Raw genomic sequence first — 25,080 nt, 5'->3', positions numbered from 1 at the left:
TTGTCAGTCACTTGATAATGTTTTCAAAGGTTCAACTATTTGAATTCCAAGCATATCCTGCACTCCACCTCTTAATTTGAAACTATAACCTCCCGACTTCATTTGAAGATAAGACGTTTCTGCTACTTTTTCCACAGGTAATCTAACCCTGGTGGAATTCATGCTTTGCTCAGCCAACTTAAGCATAAGGTACTTCATCTGAATTATAGTCTGGGTGCCACAAGAGCGCTATGACCTTGCTTAATTCAATATAAAGGCTCAGCTTAATTGAATATGAAACCAAGACTGCAGTGGAAACACCAGTGACATTCAGCATCTGTGAGCATCACGAGATCCTATTGGGTCAGACAGGCTGAAATCCAGCTCACATCCTCACTTTAGAGTGCATTAAATCAGCAATACAGCAAAGAGGGCTGGTGACACTCGGATCTGCAAGAGGGAACTGAGAGTGGCTTTGTAAACACACACATACACACACACACACACACACACACACACATACATTTGCAAAGATTCAGTGTGTAACTGAAAAGTGTAACTGTGAGTCAGCAGCACATGTTCAAGAGAAACAAATTTAGATTTAGCTCTCTCTCTCACACACACACACACACACACACACACACACACACACACACATTACACACACAATATTAAATACAACAATATTAAATACAACTTCTTTATCCTGCACACACCATCACACATGCACATGCACATGAGTTTTTGGAAATTTTTTGTCTCCCAGCTTGACCTCAGAACGATGAATGGCTCTTATTCAGTATAAAAAAAACCCACATTCTTTACCCCACCATACACACACACACACACACACACACACACACACACTCGCCCCTGACTCAGTCGAGAAACACCAGCTGCACCCACCCCACCCTTACTCTTGGGACAGTTGCCATAGAAACAGCAACCATGCCGACATAATTTGCGAGGGGGTGTTTGTGGTGTGTCGAGGGGTGTTTCTTGGCCTTGCCTCCTCACCCACTCCACACACACCCCTAATATCTCTCTCTCTCTCTCTCTCTCTCTCTCACACACACACACACACACACACACACACACACATACAGATGAATGATTTGGCCCACATCTCTCATCAACACTTTGGCTAAAACACAGAGGGCAGTTTGGAATAATGGGAGTGTTTTTCCAAGACATCAAAGCTATTTAGTTAATGGAAGGGCGTGCGCGCGCCCACACACACACACACACACACACACACACACACACACACACACACATTCAAGCATACCATGTTCAGGATATAAAAAGCCGTCATCTGTGCCACAAAGCCTGGAAATCAGTCACCACCAACATTCAACAGGATATTAACACACACACCGGCCAACTCTAAATTAAACTCTTCAGCCATTATTAACCACATACGGTCAGGAGAGGTCAACCAATTCACCTCGCGGTCTACAATAACTTGTGAATGAGTGCTTGTAAGTGGCGGTGAAAGTGGCAGTGAAATTTTCAGCATTCGTCTGTGTGGGTTTGATGATTTTATCGACCCAGAGGCAATCTTGTTCTCCAACTCTGCAGCCTTTTCAGAAACTCTGAATTACAGTAAAATTGATTTTTTTTAACAATGAGTCTCGGCTCTCAAATGCCTTCAAATCACACTGAAAACTGGAAGAACAATCTGATACCAAAATAGCAAGTTGTCATGTGGCAGAGAGAGGAGAACTTAAAGCAGAGAATATCAGAAAAATATCAGAAGTCACTCTATATTGTGGGAAAGCTGGTTTAAAAAAGTAGCGTGACTATAATTACATTCTGTGAAAAGGTTGGGTAATACATGGTTACTTCTCTGTGCAATATTTCTTCAGGACTGATTTTTGCATCCTCAAATGATCCTGTAGCTTGTATCTATCCTGTAACTTCACAAATGTCTCCTGAGTGCTCTTTATCATGAGTTTCATAGCAAAAATATTGACTTTTAACTTTTACCATTGTTTTTAGCTTAAAGTTGAGACTGTTTGGAAATGCCAATTATCATTTTTGGTGACAGATAGTGGATTTGATAGTAGTGTGGTGCTAAATTCTGGGGCTGTCATATTCTAGTCAATTGGTCGATGGGTTGGTCTATATGCTACTGTCCAACTACATTCTCATTGGCTGGACAATCGCTGATGTTACTTTAATAAGACCGTGTGTCCACCAAAAGCATTTCTTTTCCCAGCTGGAAACGGCAATTGTCATTGTTAAGCACTTGTATTTGTCCTCTGATACGGCGGGTTATGTGGTATTTGTCCCACCTTTTTCTACTATAATTGGATGGCTGGAGACAGTGACGAGCGCAGTGTTTTAGGCAGAGGTAGAATTTCAGTTGACAATGTCATAAAGGATTTTGCTTGAATGTTTTAAGCACATTTTCATTGTCTAACATCGTCAAAAGTTCAACAGACCACAGGTACGAGTTCTGGCCTTCTGTCAAAGGTGCCAGTATTGTAAGTTATAGCATATAACTTTAATCATAAAAGCCAATCAAGATAAGATAAAGATGTAGAAATGTGTATAATATAGGTAATTATAATAGCAAAAACAGCCTTTATGTTTATTGAAAGCAGCACAATTTGCTCATTCTGCACACACATACACACATGCAAACACATGCACAAACACGCGCCTGCTGAGTGCAGCCAGTCTTAGCAGCATTCAGTTGACAGCGAGGTCAACGAGGGTCGTGACCTCTGATCTGGGCCAATTGGCCTCTGACTCCTGTCACTGGGAATCAAAGGCGGAGAAGGTTAAGACGTAAAAGAACAGAGACGCTAAGACATAATCCTACTGGTGCATGCACGCACACATGCACACACACACACACACACTGAAACGTCTGTGCGTGAAAGGCTCCTTTATAGTGGTGCAAGTGTCTGCCTGTCTGTATTTGCCTCCATCAGTGTCTGTTTTTGTTTATTTACTGTTTGTGTGCTTACATGTATGTGTGGGCTAGCGGTAGGTATTTTTATCCATGGTGAACATTAGATTAAAGGCTTCTGGTCATGGGAGCTCTGATAGACCTCAATGTGATTAGAGAAAATGTGTGGCGTGTGATACAGCTAAGAACATTCCTGCACTGCTCGACACACAGACGCACACACACAGCAATGTATATGTGTTCTAGCATGCTTGTGAATGACCACACCTGTGCATGAGCAGAAAGACTGCAAAAGACTTCATACAACGTGCAGGTAAATACTCCTGGACCTAAAGCAGAAGAATGAAGCTTGTGTTGTGCTGATCCAGCTGTCTTTCAAATGTTGTTTAGACTGAAACTGTTTTTTTTAGTTAACCCATAATTAAGTGTCTTTTAGTAGTGAGTATTTTTTTTAATTTACTGCCTGTTATTCAAAGGACGCTTTTTACAGCATACTTGTCAATAAGATGTACAAAAGGGAAAAGTTACGGCAAGCTTGTCTCGGATTAAACCTAGATGAGGCAAACTGCAAGCGATTTAAATCAATGATCAGCTCTCTGTGCATCATCTTTTTTTACAACATGACATGCAGTGCAGACATTAAAGGGATTTTCAACCAGCTTCGTATAATAACATTGTGGGCAGTATGTGTAAATAGACTGTGGTAAACTTCCCTCCATCTTACCAGCAACCAGATCTCCCTGTTCATCTCCCATAACAAATCCGATGAATAATGCGAAACATATCATCAGGCAGTTTTTTGCTGGCTCTAGGTCTGTTGCTCAAACTACAGATTGTGCATCCTCATTCTCATATGTACACAAACACAGACACAGAGTATAGAAGCAGATCAAGAGAGACTCAGATCAAACTCAGATTAACCTCCAACACTAAGCAGTGCTGATTTAATATGGACCTAGAGTCTGTTACTGTGTTGCCAATTTCTCCTCTCAAATGTTTTCATAAACATATTTTAGTGAACGGTTTAACCATAATTTGAGATTGTTTGTCATATTTTCTGCTGTGTCAACATGGACAAGTTCACATCACATCGCCTGCCAGTGGGAGCTTTTATTGGTCTGGTGTGGTGCAGTGCATTCTGGTGGTCAAAAGCCACTGCCACAGCCCTTTGTCTCTGATCATGTAGTAACAAATCCAAAGTATTAGCATCTTTCTACTGCGTAAAGTAGAAAGTGTAGCCCCAGTGGCCTAATGGATAGGGCACTGGCCTCCTAACCCAGGGATTGTGGGTTCAAGTCCCATCTGGGGTGTCTTGCAGCGATGGGATGGGTGTGATGCTCTGATGACATGCTGTGTGTGCAACCCACCACCAGGAGATTTAAAAGCAGTTTGCAACTAACTCAAAAAAAATAACATCAAGAGTCAAAGATTTGGGAGACAATGAGGTTTGGGAGCTCCTTACCCTGCAAGAATGAGATTAACCCCCACATAATAGGAATGGTAATGATTGCTAATGTCATTTATATGCTGGATATAGATATGTCACAGTAGATACTGACGCTGTTGTGTTACACATCACATCCTCTTCTGCTTACTGAATGCCAGCATGCTACCTGTTTGGTTTTGTATAGTGAAAGAACTTTGTAGCAGCCCTCTAGTGCCATTGCTTTGTAAAAAGGGCTACTGTGTCTTAACAAAACTGGTCATCTTGTGTTCTATGAGGCCCCCATGGCCTACTGGATAAAGCACTCTCTAGCCCAAGCCAGTATCACTGTGAGTTACATTATCTCTTGTTGTGCCACCTCTGCCACTGCCATGGTGACCTCGGGAGCCACCGTCGTATTGTTTAAAGACAATGTTTCTGCTAAACCTATTGTTAACAGCTTCACATCAAGCCCCAGTGGCCTAATGGATAAGGCACTGGCCTCCTAAGCCAGGGATTGTGGGTTCAAGTCCCATCTGGGGTGATCTACAGCAGAGTGGCGCAGCGGAAGCGTGCTGGGCCCATAACCCAGAGGGCGATGGATCGAAACCATCCTCTGCTAACAGTCTTATACTGGGAGAATTACGCAATTACAATCTATATGAATAGTTCAGTAGCAGCTATGGGTGCCATCATGGCTACACTGAAAAGATAGATTCAGACACAATGCAGTGAACCTCAGATGGTACACCAGTTCTAACCTGCTGTCCACCAGTCTTCAGAAGAATCTCAGATGGAAAAGGCGCTGACGACAAAGAGGTATTCCTCTTGATAAATTTGTTAAACATATTTCCTAATTAAAAGTAAAGGTAACTCATGGCCTGACAACATGCTCAATTCTCTTGGCTGGCTGGTATCTGCTAAAACTATTTGTCAAGAAACCTCAAACATACAGCAGTTCTGGTCAAAAGTTTAATATCAGTGCTCAACCTACAGTATATTGGTTTTCAAGTAACCATAGCAACAGTACTAAAGAGGTAAAGCCAGAGATTCTCATAAGATGGTCACTGGCTGTGGGATGCCTCAATTATCGAATACTGAGAGTGCACTCTTTTGTACAGTGAGAGCTGCACTACTTCCATAAGTTACAGCATGCTTTCCATGCTGGCCTCACAACACATCAGTTCTGAGATGATGACCAGATATGTTCACTGCTGAACAGGTGGGATGTTTGATAATTTTATGTTCTCGCAGGCAGTGCTAGTTATTCCACAGTGTATGAGCAATAACAAGTTTTAGGGAGGAAACTTTCCCAAATGAGTGCAGGACTTGCAACACGTATCAAGTAAAATATAAAAATAGTTCTGTAAGCCTTGCAGGAGTTTGCAATGGCACAGTGAAATATGAGTGACACACACTATAAGATACAAATGAAAAAAAGGATGATGAAAGAATCAAGTCTTTCTTTCAGTCGTTATCTCACTCATGGGAGTCCAACTTTGTTATTTTCCTGGTGTTTTACAGCGAGTTCTCCTTGTTGTACATCCAGACACACCATTTTTTGCTGCATGCACACACACAAGCGACACTTTAATCTCTCCAATTATTCCCCCACAGCCTGCAGCATCGACTATGTCCAAGTGAGTGTGTTTGTGAGCTGCACATGTGTGTAGTTTTGCTTCTGTGACTGTCTTTGTCCGTCTGTTCGTATACTCTCCGAGCCCCAGGGAACTTTAGCTGTCTGGTGCAATGTTCCCAGGGGGAGGACTTTGTTGGCTGCGCCACCAGAGGGGGATAATGGGGGCGGGGGGTGAGGAAACCGGGGCACATTTCCTGTGGAAATGGGGTTATCACTTCACCAATTACTGTTGCAATTACAGCAGGAGGCCTGCAGAAGCCTGGGAACAAAGCCTATAGGCACACAGATGGGCACTCATGTGGAGACATGCACAAGCATGTGCACCCACACCCAAAAGTCATTTTTAACACACGTCTACATCGATACAGTAGTTATAAAATCTCACAAGGTGCCTTTCCATCCATTTGTTTTTCTGTGCATTTTTAATTTGAGAGGAAAAAAACGTGATAATCTCAAAATATTGCAAAAAAAGGTTTTACTCATCGGTGAGGTGGAAAAGTTGGCATATAATTAATATGGAACATGTGACTAAGTGCAATGGAAAAATATTCAGTGAATAAATAATGATACAGTCACAATGTATCATCATTGTACAGGCCACTGCAAGCTCTCTTAATCATCTCTTGAAGCTTTTAACATGCTTATGTACACAGGGTTGTTACCAGAACTCCTCCCACAGCACATAGCGGTAATATTAGTGGTTCAAAACTCTATTTCTGACTGGCGCTCTTTTAATTACCTCATTTTGTCACACCCTTTTCTGCAGTGACACCTGACAGGAGAATTAGCACCACCTGCTGCTTCTCATGATGAACCAACTTCCAATATAGGCATAAAAATAGTGGATGGAAAAACGAAAAATTCACATTTTATGTTGCCATCTTTCTTAAAATTCCATTGATATCGGGTGTTCTTGGTGGCTTAAATTCTGCCATGACTGGCCAAGTCCCAATCAATCATAGCTTGTGGTCTCTCACAACTTTAATAATGTGTAAAGTTGACCAGGCAAAAGAGATAATTTTCGAGAATCAGTAAAATCAAAAACAATGACATTGAAAGGTCTAACATGCCTTTCTTTCAATTGGGGTCTTGTGAAGTATCGTAGATGCAGAGTAAGGTGCCTAACGAAGGATAACATGACAGTGTGTCAAGCCCAATGCTCAGTTTTTAGTCCTGATGCCTCACATCATCAGATCTGACCAGCATTAGGCTGACATCTTGTAAGCTGATGCTAGCATCACTCATTACATCATTTTACATGATGTTAATCATCTCGCCACCTGTCAGATTTATCCTCTAATTGGCATCATGCCTCTGCATTGGGCACCGTTGTTCTATGGTTATGTATCTGTTCCTACAAAGTAAAAAAAAATCAACATTGTTCATCATTCACATGCACCAATTCTCTGCGTATTGCTTCTTCCTTTTTCACATGGATTCAAATTCTCACACATTCAAACATACATATGTGCCCACGCACACACACACACACACACACCCACACACACACAACCCACACCACAGAAACATTATAGCCAAACACACAGACGCACCACATCTGGACTGTGTCTCAGACAGACCAGACCCACGTGGACGGCTTGACCTCCGACCTCGGCGTGTATGATTATTCATCATCATCAGACTGCTTGGCCTGGGTCGCCGTGCTGCTGCATACACACATCAGAGTCCATTTACTGTTTGCTTTTTATCTTTTTCATCTTTATTTATCTAAGAGCGGGTTCACTGAGAACACTCATTGTTTTCTCTGCTTCACATTCACACAGTTGCGTACAGTCTCACGTGGGAGGCGCGCGGCGCAGAACAATGTTGGTGGTTAAATGGTTTGCTCAGTGCTACATGCAGACGTTTTTGATTAGCAGCTATAACAAGTCATTTTTTTTCTCATTCTAATATTTTGAATTAATTTGGGGATTTGAAAACACAATATTTATTTCTCATTCTGATGAAAAAGACCAAGAGAATAGACTGCAGATGATCTCAGTCAACGTTGCGTCTCCTGCCAGCATTCAACTGTGGTTTCCTTAAACGATGATGAAGCTGATCCACTCTGACTTTGACAAAGCAGCATGGCGTGTTTTCATCTTATCAATATGGTTATAAGCTTTTTAGGTATGAGGACTTGCAAAATCCTCCCAAAACAATAGCCTCATTTGCAACAACAAACCATCACACGCCTGAGTTAAATTATTATTTTTTCCCCTGCACGCACACTTTTAGGATTTTAGGATTTGAATAGGGTAAAAGCTGTCCCTATTCCTAAAAAAGCTTGACTTTAAAGCTTTAAAGTACATGAATAAGTACCACTTCATGCTGGTGAGGCTGAGATTTGAGGTCTACAACTCAAATTGTCTTATCCCAAGAGGACACAATCACCCTTAGTGGCCTGGACTGGCGACAGATACTCAAGAAAATCACTAGTGTGGACTCACAGATTAGTGAGTACTCTGTGTAGCAAAATCATCAGCATCTATTAAACTGCATGAGACTTAAGATGACACTTTGTTAGGGTTTCTGTATGTCCGCACCCATCAGAGTGAAAAATCACTGCAGTCTCTAAACTCTGGCTTCTATTTCTTGGCTCAGCATCAAACCATGTGAGACATTCGGTATGCTATGTGGACATTTGCTCCGGCAAATGGGCGATAACAATATCTCTACATCAGAAAAATGGGCTACCATAAAAAAGTAGCTGCCCTTTGATGGTTATTGATAGTCATGATGACTACAGTGAGTTCAGATTTATATTTACAATCCGCTTTAAGGGTCAAATTTATGACAAATCTCCACTTTAATGCCCAGCCAGATGATAAAAACCATTATCTGTTGTTGTACATCCTCCCTATTTTCTGATAAGTCCTGGTTCTATTTAAACAGGAAAAGGAAGTCTGACTTCCAACCTTTTGTGGCACTTGTCTGATGTTTCCATCACTGACAAAATAGACAGAGACCACAAGAATCTGATTCTCGATTCTTGTGGTTTCATCTTGTTTACGTAGCCATGGGAATGTCTGATAGCTAACACAGAGGGTTAAACATCTTGTGCGCTAATCTGAGGCTTGACTGGAGTCTGTAAGCTGCCATTTTCCTTTAAAGGTATAACAGGCAGGGTTGTTGGTTACAGTTTGTAAACACGCTCACCAGTGAAAGTTAAAGTAAAAGCCAACCCCAGATTCATCCTTGTTTGGGAATTTTGCCTCACCATATTTGGGTTTCTTCTGAGCTTTGTCTCTTGGATGCCTGCTGCTTATCGTCTGGCAGCTGGTTGCTACCTTTTTTTTTTAACAAAGCGCCAACCTCATCTGAGTGCTGTGGGGTTACATGCCTATCTCAAACACGGAAAATAAGAAGAACATGAGAAAAAAGAAAAAACAGGGCAGAGTCTCTGCAGAAAAATACACCATCACACACTTCAGGTGGGTACTAAGTGATGATTGAGAGGGACTACCTTTGTATAGGTCTTGACACTGATTTTAAGGAAAATCCTGCGTAGTGTCTTTAAGTTATCTTACACTCAATCGATCAAATTCTCCGCAATCATTGTAGAAATGGTGACAGCTTGATATTTCCTTTGGGAATGAACCTCTGAGTGTCTGCTACGTGTCTACGTGCCTTCATATCCTGCATCTCTCCAGCCTGCCCATAATCTACAGCTAATGAGGTAAAGTGCTGGTTAGAGCTGGTCTTAGCACTACTGATCCTGACTACTTCTGGCTTCCAGCTGGCCCACCAGTCAAGTGTGTCTTTGTGGATTATATTCTCTCATGCAGCTAAAGTGAAAGGAATGCAGTGTAGAATATATACGTCTGTACACAGTTTAAAAGACCAACAACCCATGTCATCCACATCAGGTTCACTAAAACTTTTTCCAGCCAATATCAGTAAAATGATTGATTTATTTTGCCTTAGCCCATAAACAATTTAATCCCCTGACCACTTGTGTACAGCACCTGAGTAATAGGAGTGAAAACTTTTCTCATGGCTCTTGAAAGTTGTATAGGAAAGAAATGCTGACACACAGTAAGAACCCCTGAGGAGAAGTGAGAAACTCTAGATTACTGAGAGCAGGGCCGATTGGAGCAAATTAATACTTCAGGGAAATAGAGGAAATATGAAGCTGGTGGGGTTTTTGCTTAATTACAGGCTTCAGGCTAAAGATAACCTCTTATATTAACACCAGAAACCTCTCGAGGGTAAATTTACAGTTTGTCCACTGTTGTCAGGGGCTGTTGTTGCCAAAGCAAGGGTGTAATTAGACTCCTTTCACTGTCTCTGTCCAGAGAGAGGAGAAAACCCTCAAGCTCCGAGCCCCTTAATCAGGGTTTTTTATGCCTTAATAAGAGCCTAAAGTTTGGCTGCAAGAACATTTTATTAGACCCTCCAAATATTCTGGGAAAGTCATATTACACACAAGTGGAGGCTAAAGTCTTTTAAGAATCTCAGTTACAGCTATACTTTATATTTTGCCAAATTAGTATTCCCACCACCTGCAAAATAAAGTCCTCTAGAAAAGAAAGCTGCTGCCTGACTTGACTCTTTTCTGAGGTGTGGGACGAGCAAACAGCTGCCATTTGACTTCAATAGTGACAAGCAATGGTAGCGCCACCGTTAGGGACTGCCTCCATTAAAATTAATAATGGAGAATAGCCTGATTCTGTGCCAGATAACCGTCCCAGTGAAATCCACATCTCAGCAACATCCCCAGCCCTGAGCCTGGAAAGCACTGGCCTAGATAGAAACAGATCTGAAAGAATAAATGAATAATGAAATATCTCTTGATTTTTAATATCACTCTGAAGGCTTTTGTGCTTTATTAGTACACAGAGAGACGAGAAAGGTGATGTTGGGGGAAAGTGGAGGAAGATGTACAACATACACTACGAACCTCAACACCACAAAATAAATTTATAAACATACAACAGATCATATAAAACTGGGGCCAAACATATCCTGGTACATGTCATCTGTTGAGAGTTGTAACAAAGATTATAGTTTCATCAAAGTGTAGGATTCCTGAGAAGAAGAAAATAAGCTCAGTCGGTCATAAATCCTAAATACCGTATGATTACAACTGCCAAATTACATAGATGCTTGAGAGATGATTTCTAATTACAGCCTAGAAAAATTAGAGGAAACAACCTGCCAAGTCAGAACTGCTTTCACTTTTAATCCACAAAGTGCATTTTAAGTAATTTCAGCACTACACTGCCAAAAACCTCCCGTATTTCATAGTGATGTTGTAGTTAGAGGGATACTTCACCGATTTTCAACCAGCCTTGTATCATAACAATGTGGGCAGTACGTGTAAACAAAATATAGGGAAACTTCCCTCCATCTTACCAGCACCCGGATCTGCCTGCTCATTTGCATCATCTAGCAGATTTTTGCTGGCGTATGTCACAAGTCCTTTTTCTCTTTTAATACTTTTAACAGACGACTTAAAAGCAATAAACCATCATTTATATGTTGAGGATATTTGATGTAGCCTTTTACAATTTCATTAAAAACAGCTGGTATGTATTTAGATACTATGAGTGAGTTCATATTGAATCCCCTTTCTAGTGAAGGAGATATTAAAGTTTTACCAGCATTTACTCTGAATCTGGTTTAGATGGGAGTCCAACAGTGGCCAAATCTGCTGCTGTTTTGTGTGTCTGTGGGCTCCTTTCTCTCCCAGACAACACAGCCACACTGCGTCCTTCCACTTTATTAAAAACAGACAGTTCATCTGAGTTTTGTCTGCAAGCAGCTGTTTATGGCTCCTTAAATTTCCTCAACAGTATTGTCTCTGGGGATGGCTGGGCAGCACCTGGGCTTTATCTTCATAAAGTCACACAGATAAAAATGAGTAAAGTAAGTATTTGAATATATATTCAAAACTGCAGCTTTTATTTTTAGCAACGTTTTTTTTCCCCTCTGAAATCTAAATTGAATTTTATAAACATGCACATGGGCAAACATGCATTTGGACACTGATGAACTAATCTAACGTTTAGTATAACCAAGCAATTTGCATGCTAATGGCATGAAATTGAAAAGGACTCATTTGCATTTACATTATGAGTTGGGCATTTCTCCAGAAAGATACCGGGGGACACAGCAGGATAAGTGTAAACGCCTGACTCACAACCATCACAAGTAATCAGCAGTATAGAGGTCAAAGGTCAAAGCCAAAGTCTCCACTCATGCCAAACAAACTCATATGATTCAAATGAAATACTCTCCGGTGACTGATTAACATTAAATGTCGATGGCGAACCAATTTGCTCAGCGAATGCTGTATGAATAAAACATGACTCTCTCCATGTGGGAAAATAGATTCACAGTGACTTAATAAACCATCCAAACCTCCTCTGAGGCGTTTATGGAGCCTTACTCTGTGGTTGTGATGATGAATCTTTATATTCTTATGTGACAATTATGAGTTTGAAAGCAGCTGCAGGTGGAACTGTGACAGCAGTTCAGGTTGTGTGTGTGTGTATGTGTGTGTCTCTTTATACAAGTATGTATAAGACCTTTCCATTGATACATTTTGTTCACAGACCTGCTTGTCTATTAGGGCTGCAACTTTAGTTTTCATGATTTATCTATTACTTGTTCGGTCTATAAAATGTTGCTAAAAGGTAAAAAATGTCAACCAGTGTTTCCTAAAGTCCAAGATGACGCCCTCAAATGTCTTATTTATGTCACAAACAAAAGATATTGAGTTTACTGTCAGAGGAGCAAAGAAACCTGAAAATATTCACTTTTAGGAAGCTGGAATCAATTACCTTTGACCTTTTTTTTCATTTACCCACACTGATTACTTTGTTATCAATTTAGTTGGCTATTAAAATAGTAGTTGATAACTAACTGATTACTCGTTGCAGCTCTAGAGTGTATGTGTGCAAAATGGTATATATGATCCTATAGTGTGTATGTGTGTGTCTTGAATGTTTTTGTGCATGTTCTTTAAAATGGTGTGTTCAATATAATTCGTTCAATAGTTTAACCCTTAAACAACTTAAAACTGTAACTTATTAACACACTAACTTCACTTCTGGGGTGAAACATTATTTTCAGAGGATTTATATGTATGAAATAAATGTGATTTAAAAAATATTTTGATTTGCTTTCATTTTTATTACTTCTAAACTTGCCCTGTGCCAGACAACAGCCTTGTCTCAGACAAGAGTTCACAACTTCAGTCAAGTTTTTTTAAATATATTTTCATGAAAATGTTGAAGATGTTCCCCAGACTTCTGTCAACTTTGTCAGATTTCAACAAAAACATCATTTACTTGGGCATAAAAGGAGTAAGCTATATTCAAAGGAGTCCTGTATCACTTCCTGGTTTCCAAAAAGGCAGGAATGCTAGTTAAGTACTGGTAAGCTTTCTGTTTTTTGGTAAATTCATTAAATATTATCATTATCAGGGGTAGGTGTGAATGTGAGCGTGAGTGGTTGTCTGCCTCTATGTGTCAGCCCTGCAATAGTCTGGTGACCTGTCCAGGGTGTACCCTGCCCCTCGCCCAATGTCAGCTGGGATAGGCTCCAGCCCCCCCGCGACCCTCAAGAGCATGAAGCGGTTAGAAGATGAATGAATGAATGAATTACCACTATCAGGTGTGTCTCAATTATGACAACTCCGTAGCCCGTCTAAATCAACAATAAATAAAAGTTATGGTTTAAAAAACAAGTAGAGTGATTGGCATTAAGAAAACTCTAAGTGACTTTAATAAATAAAATGGCTACTCACTACATCCACTGTGAAATTAATAATATCTAACTTTTTGTCAACTCCATAAGACGTCAGCTCCGTCAGATCTTACCTCCAACATCAATCATGTATGTATGTTGTAAGAAAAAAGTAAATCACTGGGAGGTTGGCCCGTTACGAAGTTTAATAGTTTAGACTTTGATCTTTAAAATATATTTTACCAGCCTGATTAAAGTGTAAAAATCAAAACCTCCAAAAAGGTAAGGTTTTGTCCCAATTGTTAAGAATGAGTAAAGGAAGGAAAATGTCCCTTTTCTGCCTATGTGTGTGTGGTACAGAGACGCTATCTCTAACTGCCATCTATCATTAAGAAAATCACACTACCGTCCACTGAATGGCTGGAATAATGGACTCATTACACTCAAGTGTGTGTGTGTGTGTGTGTGTGTGTGTGTGTGTGTGTGTGTGTGTGTGTGTGTGTGTGTGTCAGTCCTGCATATGTGCGACATGAAATTTGAGTGAATAACTGGGATAATTTGGTAATTAAGAGAGAGATGGGGGTTTAGGAGGTAATCAGGCATGTATTTAAGTATTTAAAGCTGTTTTTTTTCTCCAGACACATGAAGCTGTCTGGTCAGTCAGTCTGATTACACTTCGCCAAACAGGACCTCTCTTTTCCTCTCTGTCAGACTAACAGCTCTGACTGTTTAACTGGTGGGTTTGTCTGATTCTGTATCATCTCTACTGCAACCTCTGTTATGACCTAAGTTTACAATAGCTTAAAGGAAATATTCAATTTCCCATTCAGTCGTACGAAAATTACACAGACTGTATGATCTACAACGATCTACTAATTTGTATGCACTGTTTAAACAGTTTTGTAATGACATAATTATACAATTTGACAGATGTCATTTAAACTACAATTTTGCAAAGCTACTTTCAATGTAGTCATTGAGCTAGTGTTGCACTCATGGGAGACTTGCAGAGATTACACAGATTTTAAAAAGTGGCCAAAATCGACACAGCAGAGCCTCAGATATCCTGACTTTTAGTTTCTATTACGAGTCAAGCTCCAGTAACACTCAATCCTACAATACAACTCCCACAATGCAATTCAATGGCATCTTTCACCAGAACCCTCCCTGTCTTATTAATGCCTATGTTTTTCACACTCCACAGCCTCAGTTTGTTATTGTAGTCCCCTGCTTGGGTAACGTCCCCACAGAGCCACAGAGTCATTAAAGCCATTTTCCTGGGCCAGAACAAGAAAACTTATTGCCATGAATGAAATTTTTGGACTGCCTTTCTAAAGACAGAAATGTCAGTAATGTACTTGTGGTGGAAAGCAACCACAGTTAAGCTACCTTGGGGATTACAACCTCTGTATGTTTTGCAGTTTTACATTTTCCTCCTTCTCTTTGTGTTTGTCTTTATCCTTGTTGTTGTCTCTGTTACTGCCACAGCAGAATCAGGGGCCATTGTTATGTCATGAAGAGCCTCTCATATAGTCACTCTGTAGTGGAAGCCATCAAAAACTGGTGTTTTTGTATTTGTGCAGCCCCAGTGGCCTAATGGATAAGGCACTGGCCTCCTAAGCCAGGGATTGTGGGTTCGAGTCCCATCTGGGGTGATTGACAGCCAGGCTTGGATAACAAATTTGGTACTTTTAGGAGTACCCATCTACTGGTCACCAGAAAGCACTACCTGCTTCCCCCCAGGTGCCCATATTATCAAATGGGACTATTCAGACAGAATGAACTCTGCAGCAGGTGTCCAGTCTGCCCTCTCTGCACGCCAGAAGCCTATTAGGCAAGCAAACAGACAGTGGCTACGGTTACATGATGGCTTCTCATTCGGAATGAAATAAATCTGAAAGAAATCATTCGGAATTAAAGTGTTTCCAGGTAGTTTACATGGGAAATATTCATTCCAAATGAGGGTTTAATGGGAGATCAGTTTAAAAGCCTTTATTCAGGTCTGTGATTGGTTAGGGGGCGGGGCGGATGTTACGTGTTTACATTTACCGGAAGAAAACACTGTAGTCCTCGCTCTGGATAACGAGATGCTTGACGCCGCTGTTCTTAGTGCCTTTTTCGGGCGTGTTTTGCTTATATTCTTGAAGCAGCAGTACGACAACAACCTTGTTCTGCTAATTCTTTGTCTGCTGAGCAGGAGAAGGGAGGTAGAAGACCGTGCTGTGGCGAATGGAAACCGGTGAGTGCAACGAGTCCGACTGCTCTATCTCAGCCCATTGCTATGCAGCTCGTTGCTAGGCGCACTATATACGTCTGGTATAACTGGTGCAGCATAATCAAAGACTCATTTATCCAGTCGTATACTCAATGCTTGGCAAACACATGCATTTTTCCCACTATACAGACAGCAGAGTGGCGCAGCGGAAGCGTGCTGGGCCCATAACCCAGAGGTCGATGGATCGAAACCATCCTCTGCTAACAGTGTTTTACTGGGAGGTCTCTTACACTGCTTTCTGACTGACACAACAAATCATTACACCCAGATGTGTAGGCACTCTGTATGGGTCAATGGTGTAATTCAACTAGAGGTAAGGATCTGAAATCTCAAAGATATACCAAGTTAGTCTGGCTGTCTTTGGGTTATCTGGCATCACTGATACCAACATCTGGAAGCCTGGATAACTGGTATCATGAAGCTCTGGTAACTCAGGGTTTTCCAATCCATTTAGGGGACTTTGTAGCAGCCCTCTTGTGCCATTGCTTTGTAAAAAGGGCTACTGTGTCTTAACAAAACTGGTCAGCTTATGATCTATGAGGCCCCCATGGCCTATTGGATAAGGGACTCTGTCTCCAATGCAAGCCAATATCACTGTGAGCTACATTATCTCTTGTTGTGTCACCTCTGCCACTGCCATGGTGACCTCAGGGGCCACTATGTGTATTGTTTAAAGCCAATGTTTCTGCTAAACCTATTGTTAATAGTGTTCCATCAAGCCCCAGTGGCCTAATGGATAAGGCACTGGCCTCCTAAGCCAGGGATTGTGGGTTCAAGTCCCATCTGGGGTGGTTTACAGCAGAGTGGCGCAGCGGAAGCGTGCTGGGCCCATAACCCAGAGGTCGATGGATCGAAACCATCCTCTGCTAATAACATTTTACAAGCAGCTGGTAGACTTTGAGGGCATTTCATGTTTAGTAGCTTGTAGTCCTCTTCAACATCCCCCTCTCCCAGCACTTTGCAGAGTATCTTGGTGTGTTACCACCTGTTGATCAGTGAAGTATTGTGACACAATTCGTAGTACTGTATTGCGTCACATAGCTCTCACATGGGTGTGCATCATTGTGCACAAGATAAACAAAACAGGAACTCCATAGCACTGCTAGAGTCGAAAAAGGGATGGATCCTTGGATCCTTCTTCTTTAATCAATTTTAACACCACCCCACTATTACTGGCTGAATATATACATATATACAGTTTTGTCATTTCTTCCTGAGTAAACGCAGTACATATTTAAAGCCCCATTAGAATCAGACATTTTCTCACACTTGGGACACAACTTCAGTTTGACGTTTCTGCTGGTAAGTTAAATAAAATAGTTCATGGCTGCTGGCAGGTGAAACCTTTCTATGTCAAAAAAGCCCAATTTTCTGCTTGATGGATTTCAGTGTGGTTTGAACATGTTTCAAAAGTACAGTGGTTGGAGCAGTTTCTCAGCCAGTAGAGGAAATTAGAATATGAAAATCAACTTAATTATAAGGTTTATAGTTTTCAGAAGTATACAGTGCAGTTTTATTTCAATATCATGCATTACAAAATGGTCTCACACTTACAGAATTTGCTGGCAGTGGAGTGAAACAGCACTATTATAGTGTCAGATTAACACCCGTTTTTGCTGAACTGATGTGTTAATAAAATATTAAGCGGTAATTTCTCTGCAGTTTCATGTTTAGTTTTTCTTTATATTCTATGTTTTCATATAATTTGTTATATTGTATATTATACAGTTTAATAACAGGTTTATCAAATTAGTGATCTCAAACTGCACATACCCCATATCATTTGGTTAATATTCTCATGTTGTATTTTTTTAAGCGCTTGTCAGCAATGAGTTCAACAGATGCAGGAAAATGTACAGTGTCTCTAAAATGCCAACAAAAAAAAAACTCAGAGTCAAAGTGTTTAAGTGGAGCTGAAATCCTTTTCTAATTACAGCGATTCCCTGACAAAAAATGTCCTCCCTCTGTCTGAGAAAAACCTCCGTGGAGATGGGAAGGGAAATGACCACAGCATGGAGCTCCCACAGAGAGAGAGAAAGAGCACACACACACACACACACATCACAATCCCTACACACATCACATCACACATTTCTTTTTGTTGTCTTTCCAAAGCTTAATATACTGCAGCTATAAAACACACACAGTCAAACAAACACAAACCTCTGTTGTTCAAAGTCATGAGTGGAATACTCAACAGAGACTGAGGTGGGCAGAGATCCTGGAACTAAAACAGCTCGATGTAAGTACACACACACACACACACACACACACACACAAGCTCATGTCTTCAAAGTGACTTAAGCAGAACTACATACATACATGCACTGACTTTCATACACTCCATACACACATCCAAGCATATGCAACCACACACACATACTCAAGGACATCCAGGCGTATAATTCATGTATGCCCACAAAGACACACACACACACACACACACACACACACACACACACACGCACACACGCACACAGCTACTTTAGCAGCTCTTCACATTCAGATTTCATTAGAGCTAAATTCCCACCTGGGAGAATCCAACAAGGTTTCCCTTCTCCCTCTCTCTGTACTTTCTAGGTCACGACTGGTCGACTTCAGCCTTATCACATCCACTTCACAGACCCTTTGTGTTTTGGCTCATGTAAGAACGTGTAATCAGTTGGTTTCTTACTCGACAGTGTCTCTGGTAAACATGATTAAAGGCAGATGAGTTTATCTTACCGTAACTAAAGGCCTGGACGCCTCAAAGAAGCTTTTAATTTGAAGGTGATTTATGGTAAATATGGGCTGAGAGGTCAAAAGATCGAACCCCAAATCCTCTTAATTAGAAGATGTAGGTCTTAGCTTTGACATTACTTTTGACCGTCACGTTTGTTATACCCAACACTGGTCAAAGTGTTGAATCTAGCCTGATTGGAAGAGCAGACTGATGCTCCAGGGCATCTCAGTGTCCACCAAACCTCTCTCCTATGCTCCAGTGAGTCAAACCCCACCCAACTGCTGCTTTCACAATCCTAAAACAAACGGCAACAACTACTAGAAGCTGCACACTTTTAACCCATCGTCTCCAATTCAACCATGCATAAACGTACTGACAGGAGAGACTGTGCTCCTGTGCAACACTGGCATTGTGATTCAACAACATGTGTTTTCGCTGCGCACTGCAGAGTGGCGACTAACAAGTGCACGAAGAAAAAGACTGAGACACTGAGAAAAAAGGGTGATACACATCAGAATACCAGTGCACAAATCAGTTCTCCACCACAGTGTGTGTTAAATAAACAGCTGAAATTTCATATCTTAGTAAAAATGAATCATGGCTTCCCTTTCCCGTCGTTCTGTTGTGTGCGTCTGCAGGTTTTTTCAGCAACCTCTGCCTGGACAGATCGGCCCGGGGCCAAGAAATAATTAATTTGGTGGTGATCTGGATCTGGGACTTCTGCCATCAGATTATTATTTCTTTGTTAGCCATAACTGAAACTAACAGACATAGACACTTGATTTCAGATCCTGAGGGGTGTTGTCTATCCTGTCAAGGATGACAGGGACAATGTCTTTGGGGTTTGAAGCTTAATTGCAAAAGTGTTTCAAAGATGTTGCCATAAGATTTTATTTCCACTGAAAATAAATCTCAAGGCAATAAAATAGCCTTTCTGCAGCCTTGTTGATATACCAGGGTAACTCATATTTCAAAGGCGCTGTAAGAAAAAGTCTGAAAGGATGATCTCAGTTCTTATTTTCATAGTTTTCTCCATTATTCCCACCAGTAACAGTAACATTGTACTCACCAAATTCCTTAGATGTGGGAACACGTCTGCATCGCTAAAAAAAAGTTCAGTGGGGCAAGGGACACAAAAAGTCAGGCATCCAGACAGGTTTTAAACAATCTCCCTGCTTAACCAAACTTTGGATCAAAATTTTGGAGGGGAAAACATAGGGGGATGGTGAAACTATAATCCAAACTGTAGTTTGTAAACATTCATCACAGATTAAAGACCGACTTCACCGTTCAACTTTGACCCACTCTTCCAGGTTGCAGACAGTTTTCCAGCTTATTAAGAGAATAAAAGCAACATTTCAGGTCAGTTTTACTTACATATAATGTGGTTTAGACAATCTGGCTACACTATTGTCTTTGTTACAACCTGTCTTCTTGTCTGACTTATGTTTCTTATCCCGTCTGACTTTGTTGTAGTGATGTGATTGTGTCTCCAGATCTACACAATTACTTTACAATCTTATTGTAACTGGAAGAAGTGATGGATAAAGTGATGGTCTGTGAAAATCAGACCCAAGTTAGAATGAGGTAGAATTTTTCCTGTAAGGTGTTGACAGCTGCTCTCACTGTAATATGCTGTAACCAATTTTAATGCTGAATATTTGAGGGGGGGGGGGGGCACTCCATTCCCAACATTTCTCCATGATGAGTGTGTTAAAGAGACAAAATGAGTACTTAAATAATGCCTCATCTGGCCAGACTTCATGGTGAGAGTAGAAAGTGTGGTGGGCTAAAAATGAGGCTTTCACAACCCAACTTGACTGCTGGAGGAAGATGTATTTAGCACAGGTGATTACAGAGATGGAAGAAGTGAGACAGTGTGGGAAAGAAACCAAATGGGTAGAGAGACGGAAAGGCATATCGTTATCAATTGCATTCAACATATCGCATAAAAGTGTGTGGGCAGTAATAGAACTGGAAAGGAAGAAGAGAGAGAAATGAGAAGAAGGTGCACGATTCCCATCACCTGCATGTGTGTGTGTGAATGAGAAGCAGATCAGGACAGATGTATTAGACAGTAAGAGCAGAAAAAAAGACTTGAACCACTAAAAACAAAAAGCCTCTTACCAGAGTGTGTGAACTGCAGTCTTGGTTGAGATGCTCTCCACGCCCCCGTTAAGGTAGCCCCGAGGTGGGCAAGCAGGACGGCTGTCACCGGCCAACACATCCTCCTCCTCTCACACACAAACGCACACTGAGTCCAAGTGTGAGCACAATCTCACAAAGTCAGGCAACTAACAAAGTGTCAAGATCTCAGTGTTGCATTCAAGTGAAGTGCTGAATCCAAACACACACACACACACACACAGGGATGCACGCTCTTAGTCCGAAGTGTTGCACTGTTAAAAACACAAGTCCAAGTCACAGAGATGCTGAATCCAAACAGTCTTGAGTCATGCTGGAGTAAGTCCAGATCCTGAAAATAATTCACCGCTCCTAACAGCAGCACTCACACACACACTTTACCATATGTGTGTTTGTGTGTTTATATTTTCTGAGTGTGTGTGTGTGTGGGCTTCAGAGATGGAGGGAAAATGTATTCCAAGAAAAAACTAAGTCGTCTCTCCGCTGCCTCCTCGCAGCTTGACAGCTCTCTTCTGTTCTGTCTCTCGTCCCGGCTCCTCTCTGCATGTGACACACTCTCTCTCTCTCTCTCTCTCTCTCTCTCTCTCTCTCTCTCTCTCTGGGAGGCGGAGGGAGCAGGATCCCAGATCATTGTGGCCACCCTGCACACACACAAACGCAGGCACGCACGCCTATTCACTGCTCAGGGAAAACCTAGTTAAAGTGGAAATGAGAGAGACAAATCAGCTTTCATATAACACCTATCAGCACCAGTGATTACTCTGAGCTTTATAGAGGGCACACAAACAATGAAACCATAACAACAATAAGAAAATTAACTAAACTTTACGAACAAAGATCAAAAAAGCAACCATACGAAAAGTAGCCTGAACCTACATACACAGATGGACATGTATTAGAGTTGGACGTGTTCGCAATTAAAATAAAATAATAAAAAAGGCTTTCAATGAAAGTTGGTTTTCGGAAATACAAGAATAAAGTTTGTCCGGCAGATTAAAGTTGAGGTGCCCAACAGCAAACCCTTTATTCTTATATCAAAGTGCTTCACACACCGGGAGCATTTTTTCCCCTTACGATTAAGTCTCACGTCTAGAGCTTTTGCACTGTGAATAAAGGCATCAACCAATCATATTGTGCCAAACGGATGTCACGTTACACCTCACAATAATGGCAGACCTGTTGCAACTGTCATCAATTTGCATTGCTGGCAGTGTTACACTAAATTCTATAACCACTCAGAGTCTGTGACCTAACCCCTCAACGCAAATCCTAATCACTCAAAAACTCACAAAACACTGATTTCTTAAAAGGGTCTGGTGCTAGGTCACAGAATCTAACACACCATAGAGTATGGTGTTACATTGATACCAATACCTTTGATGCAGCGAAGTATTTCGCATTTTTGTGTCGTTTAGTTGTCACACCCCCGTGTGTGAAAGCCTTGAGTCTTGCCATGAGAAAACCAACATGCTCCTGTCTCAGGACCTCAGACTGTGTGCAGGTTGATAAGAGGGTGCTGACACAAAAGATATTATCTGAGGCCAAGCCATAAAGTGCATTAAAAGTACACAGTGGAAAATAATGGGGCAATTTTAATCCAATTTGGGTCAGTCATGGTACCCAGTCTAGCACTGACCCAGTACTGGGGAAAGTTTAACCAGTGCCAATAAGCAGAGAAACCACTGGGAAACAAATCACACCAAGTAAATGAGTTATTGTGACCCACTTTTGTGTTATTACTTTCTATTGGGTTATTGAGCCATACAAATATGGGGTTGTTTTGACCCACTAACAATGACATATTTACATTTCTACTGGGTCATAAAGTAAACCCAAAAACTGTGGTAACTTTTATCCAGTGTATATTTTTTCTAGTCTTTATATTGGGTCATCAATTAAACAAAAAAAAGTGTAATATTTTGACCCAGGTTTGTAGTTATTTTTGTATTCATGAGTACAATCATAAAATCAATTCTAAAACAAACCTTCTCCTTCACTTTCTCTGTACCAAAGTCTCTTCTTGAGTCTCTTTCCTCTTTCTCATTATTTTCTCAGTTTCCACTCCCAACCCAAATGCAATCATTAAAGCCTGTGCTTTGGTTCTTGCTCAGTTATTTTCATTAGATAGTGGCTCACTGGGGTACGGCAGCACAGGCTGAATTTTTCACCAGCTTCAAGTTCAATCACAGGCTAACGGGGACAATTTATTCATTCTCTGGGATAAATAATGAATTTAGGTTGCGTGCAAATGAACACGTATAGACTCTAAGGATTTCTGATTTGTAAATGATTTATTCTTCACACTTGTTTGCTATTGTGTAATTAGTAGAGTTTTTTTTTAAATATGACCCAGCAGTTTATAATTAGAAGTACTGTAACCTGATGTTTACACAACCTTACACTGCTTTTAATTGGATCAGGGCAAATCTGGTGAAACCCGCTCGTTCATTAAGTTACCTAATTATTGAACAGACGAAGAGGAAGAAGTCGCCTCGTGGTTATACAGACTGACTAGCCCTCCTCCAATGATGGCACGGTGCCCAGCTGGAGTGACCTTGAGCGAGATGCTAATGGCGCTTCATGTTTTAATAATTAACATTAAATGCTTCTGTTGTACACAAGTGCTGTTCTGTAGCTCAGTACAACTCCATCATTCCCTATAGAGTTTCATGACTGAACCATCATTAGTAGTGATATTTCTCTTTACTGCTTACCTGTCATTGCTGCAGTGTTTCTATTGTGGCCCTCCAGATTTCAGGATCACCTGTCAATCAAACAATGTGCATAGTATTGTGACTTTGCTCATTTTAATTTTCTGTAGAGGATGTTGCTTTGGGTTTTATTTGTTAATTTAATCACTGTCTATGCCATCAAGGACAGCTCTTTTACATATCTTAAACAAACTGGTGACAAAATTCACCCATCCTGTGCAACAGATCATTTTTAACAGAAAGACCTACAAAATACTTTATGTTTAAAACTGCAAATGTAACAGTTGGAATGGGCTGAGGAAATATATCATTACTATATTGATGTGGTGATGAGAGACTAGACATTGTCTTAGATTTTGAGTATATAATATCACGTGTTCCTGGTTTTAAAGGCTGTATTACAATAAAATTATGTAAGTTTCTGAACTTTCCAGACTGTTGTAGCTGTTCTATTATTTGCTTTGACCCACTTAGTCATTATATCCACATTAACAAAAAAATCTAATTGCATAAATATTTTGTGAAAGAACCAATAGTCAATCCTATGATTTTGTCGCAATATCAATATGGAGAAATTTAGTCAAAAAAAGTGTAATATTTGAATTTCTCCAGTCAGTCCAGCCCAGTCTGAATGACCTGTGTGTTTAATCAGTCGGTGATAAGACAGTTACAAAATCTAAGCTATTTTAATGCAGATTACTCTGAGGCATTACGCAGAGGGTGTGCTGCTCTTTCCATCGAAAAGATCCAGAAAACTCAGTAGGCCTATAAGGGAACAAGAAATGTTTGAGTTCCTTTATGTTCATGTTTGCTTTTCTGTTGAGATTCTGAATGTTGAGAAAACCTGACTAGTAAAAGGTTAAAAGTGCAAAAGTTTGGTTTGACATTTTGGCATTTTGCAATAACTGTAATAGCAAAGCAGGAAACACCGGATGCTGAAGTCATCATTTGAACATGTGAGTCAATAAGTCACCATTACTGACTCTTGTGGGGTGTTTTGTAATCATGTCATTGCTATTATCAAGAAATGATCACCACTCAATAGTACTACCTCAGATGCAGATTCTTCTTGGCAGTTTGATCTATATGGGGCTCCTTTTGCTGAAATCGCCATGTGCATCACATCTCTGAGGAGAAGACAAGGAAAAGACAGACACGAAGCAGTGTTGTCACTTTAAAACCCCAAATGACACTTTAATCTTCCTCCCTTTAGCCATGAAACTGACTTACAAGAACCTCTTAAACTCTCGGGTAATGAAGACAGGATAATTAAAAGCTCTTCCCCAATCTCACCTGATCAGTCAGCTTGTTAATTACAACTAACGACCTCCCAGCTAGCCTGAACAAGAAGCCTCTGATTTCTGTCTGACAAGTGACGTCAATTAGTCAATTAGTGCGTGAGCTCTGGCTGCTGGGATCATTACTGGTCTCAGATCCTACCGCTGCTATTCTCTGCAAACCACACACAGACATCCATTTACTCATGCACATTCCCTGTGTTTCGTGGGTTGAGTATAAATGGATCATTTAATGAGCGCTCATTGTCGTCTTGTTGTTGGGTTTGTTTAGTT

The 25,080-nt window shown here is 40.8% G+C and overlaps 1 protein-coding gene and 7 non-coding genes across 9 annotated transcripts in view; 7 read left to right on the top strand and 1 right to left on the bottom strand.

Moving 5' to 3' along the window:
• The window catches only part of sema3h (sema domain, immunoglobulin domain (Ig), short basic domain, secreted, (semaphorin) 3H), a 73,469-nt gene extending 52,064 nt beyond the window's left edge, over positions 1 to 21,405 (bottom strand). Inside the window, exon 1 of one of the 2 annotated variants that reach the window (XM_049580107.1) lies at positions 20,781 to 21,405. In XM_049580107.1, coding sequence (XP_049436064.1) covers positions 20,781 to 20,880 — 100 coding nt within the window. In that variant the 5' untranslated portion in view covers positions 20,881 to 21,405. The remainder of the gene's footprint in view (positions 1 to 20,780) is intronic. The other variant, XM_049580108.1, reaches the window with a different exon arrangement.
• Positions 4,137 to 4,209, top strand: trnar-ccu (transfer RNA arginine (anticodon CCU)). Its single transcript has one exon. It is a non-coding gene; the product is annotated as a tRNA-Arg (tRNA).
• trnar-ccu (transfer RNA arginine (anticodon CCU)) lies at positions 4,794 to 4,866 on the top strand. The gene has a single exon. It is a non-coding gene; the product is annotated as a tRNA-Arg (tRNA).
• Positions 4,873 to 4,944, top strand: trnam-cau (transfer RNA methionine (anticodon CAU)). Its single transcript has one exon. It is a non-coding gene; the product is annotated as a tRNA-Met (tRNA).
• On the top strand, positions 15,239 to 15,311 carry trnar-ccu (transfer RNA arginine (anticodon CCU)). The gene has a single exon. It is a non-coding gene; the product is annotated as a tRNA-Arg (tRNA).
• On the top strand, positions 16,063 to 16,134 carry trnam-cau (transfer RNA methionine (anticodon CAU)). The gene has a single exon. It is a non-coding gene; the product is annotated as a tRNA-Met (tRNA).
• On the top strand, positions 16,650 to 16,722 carry trnar-ccu (transfer RNA arginine (anticodon CCU)). Its single transcript has one exon. It is a non-coding gene; the product is annotated as a tRNA-Arg (tRNA).
• trnam-cau (transfer RNA methionine (anticodon CAU)) lies at positions 16,729 to 16,800 on the top strand. Its single transcript has one exon. It is a non-coding gene; the product is annotated as a tRNA-Met (tRNA).
• Positions 21,406 to 25,080: the final 3,675 nt, after the last annotated feature.

The sequence above is a fragment of the Epinephelus fuscoguttatus genome, linkage group LG7 (genome assembly GCF_011397635.1).
Source record: "Epinephelus fuscoguttatus linkage group LG7, E.fuscoguttatus.final_Chr_v1".
NCBI classification, from domain to species: Eukaryota; Metazoa; Chordata; class Actinopteri; order Perciformes; family Serranidae; genus Epinephelus; species Epinephelus fuscoguttatus.
This window is presented reverse-complemented; position numbering and strand designations above follow the sequence as displayed.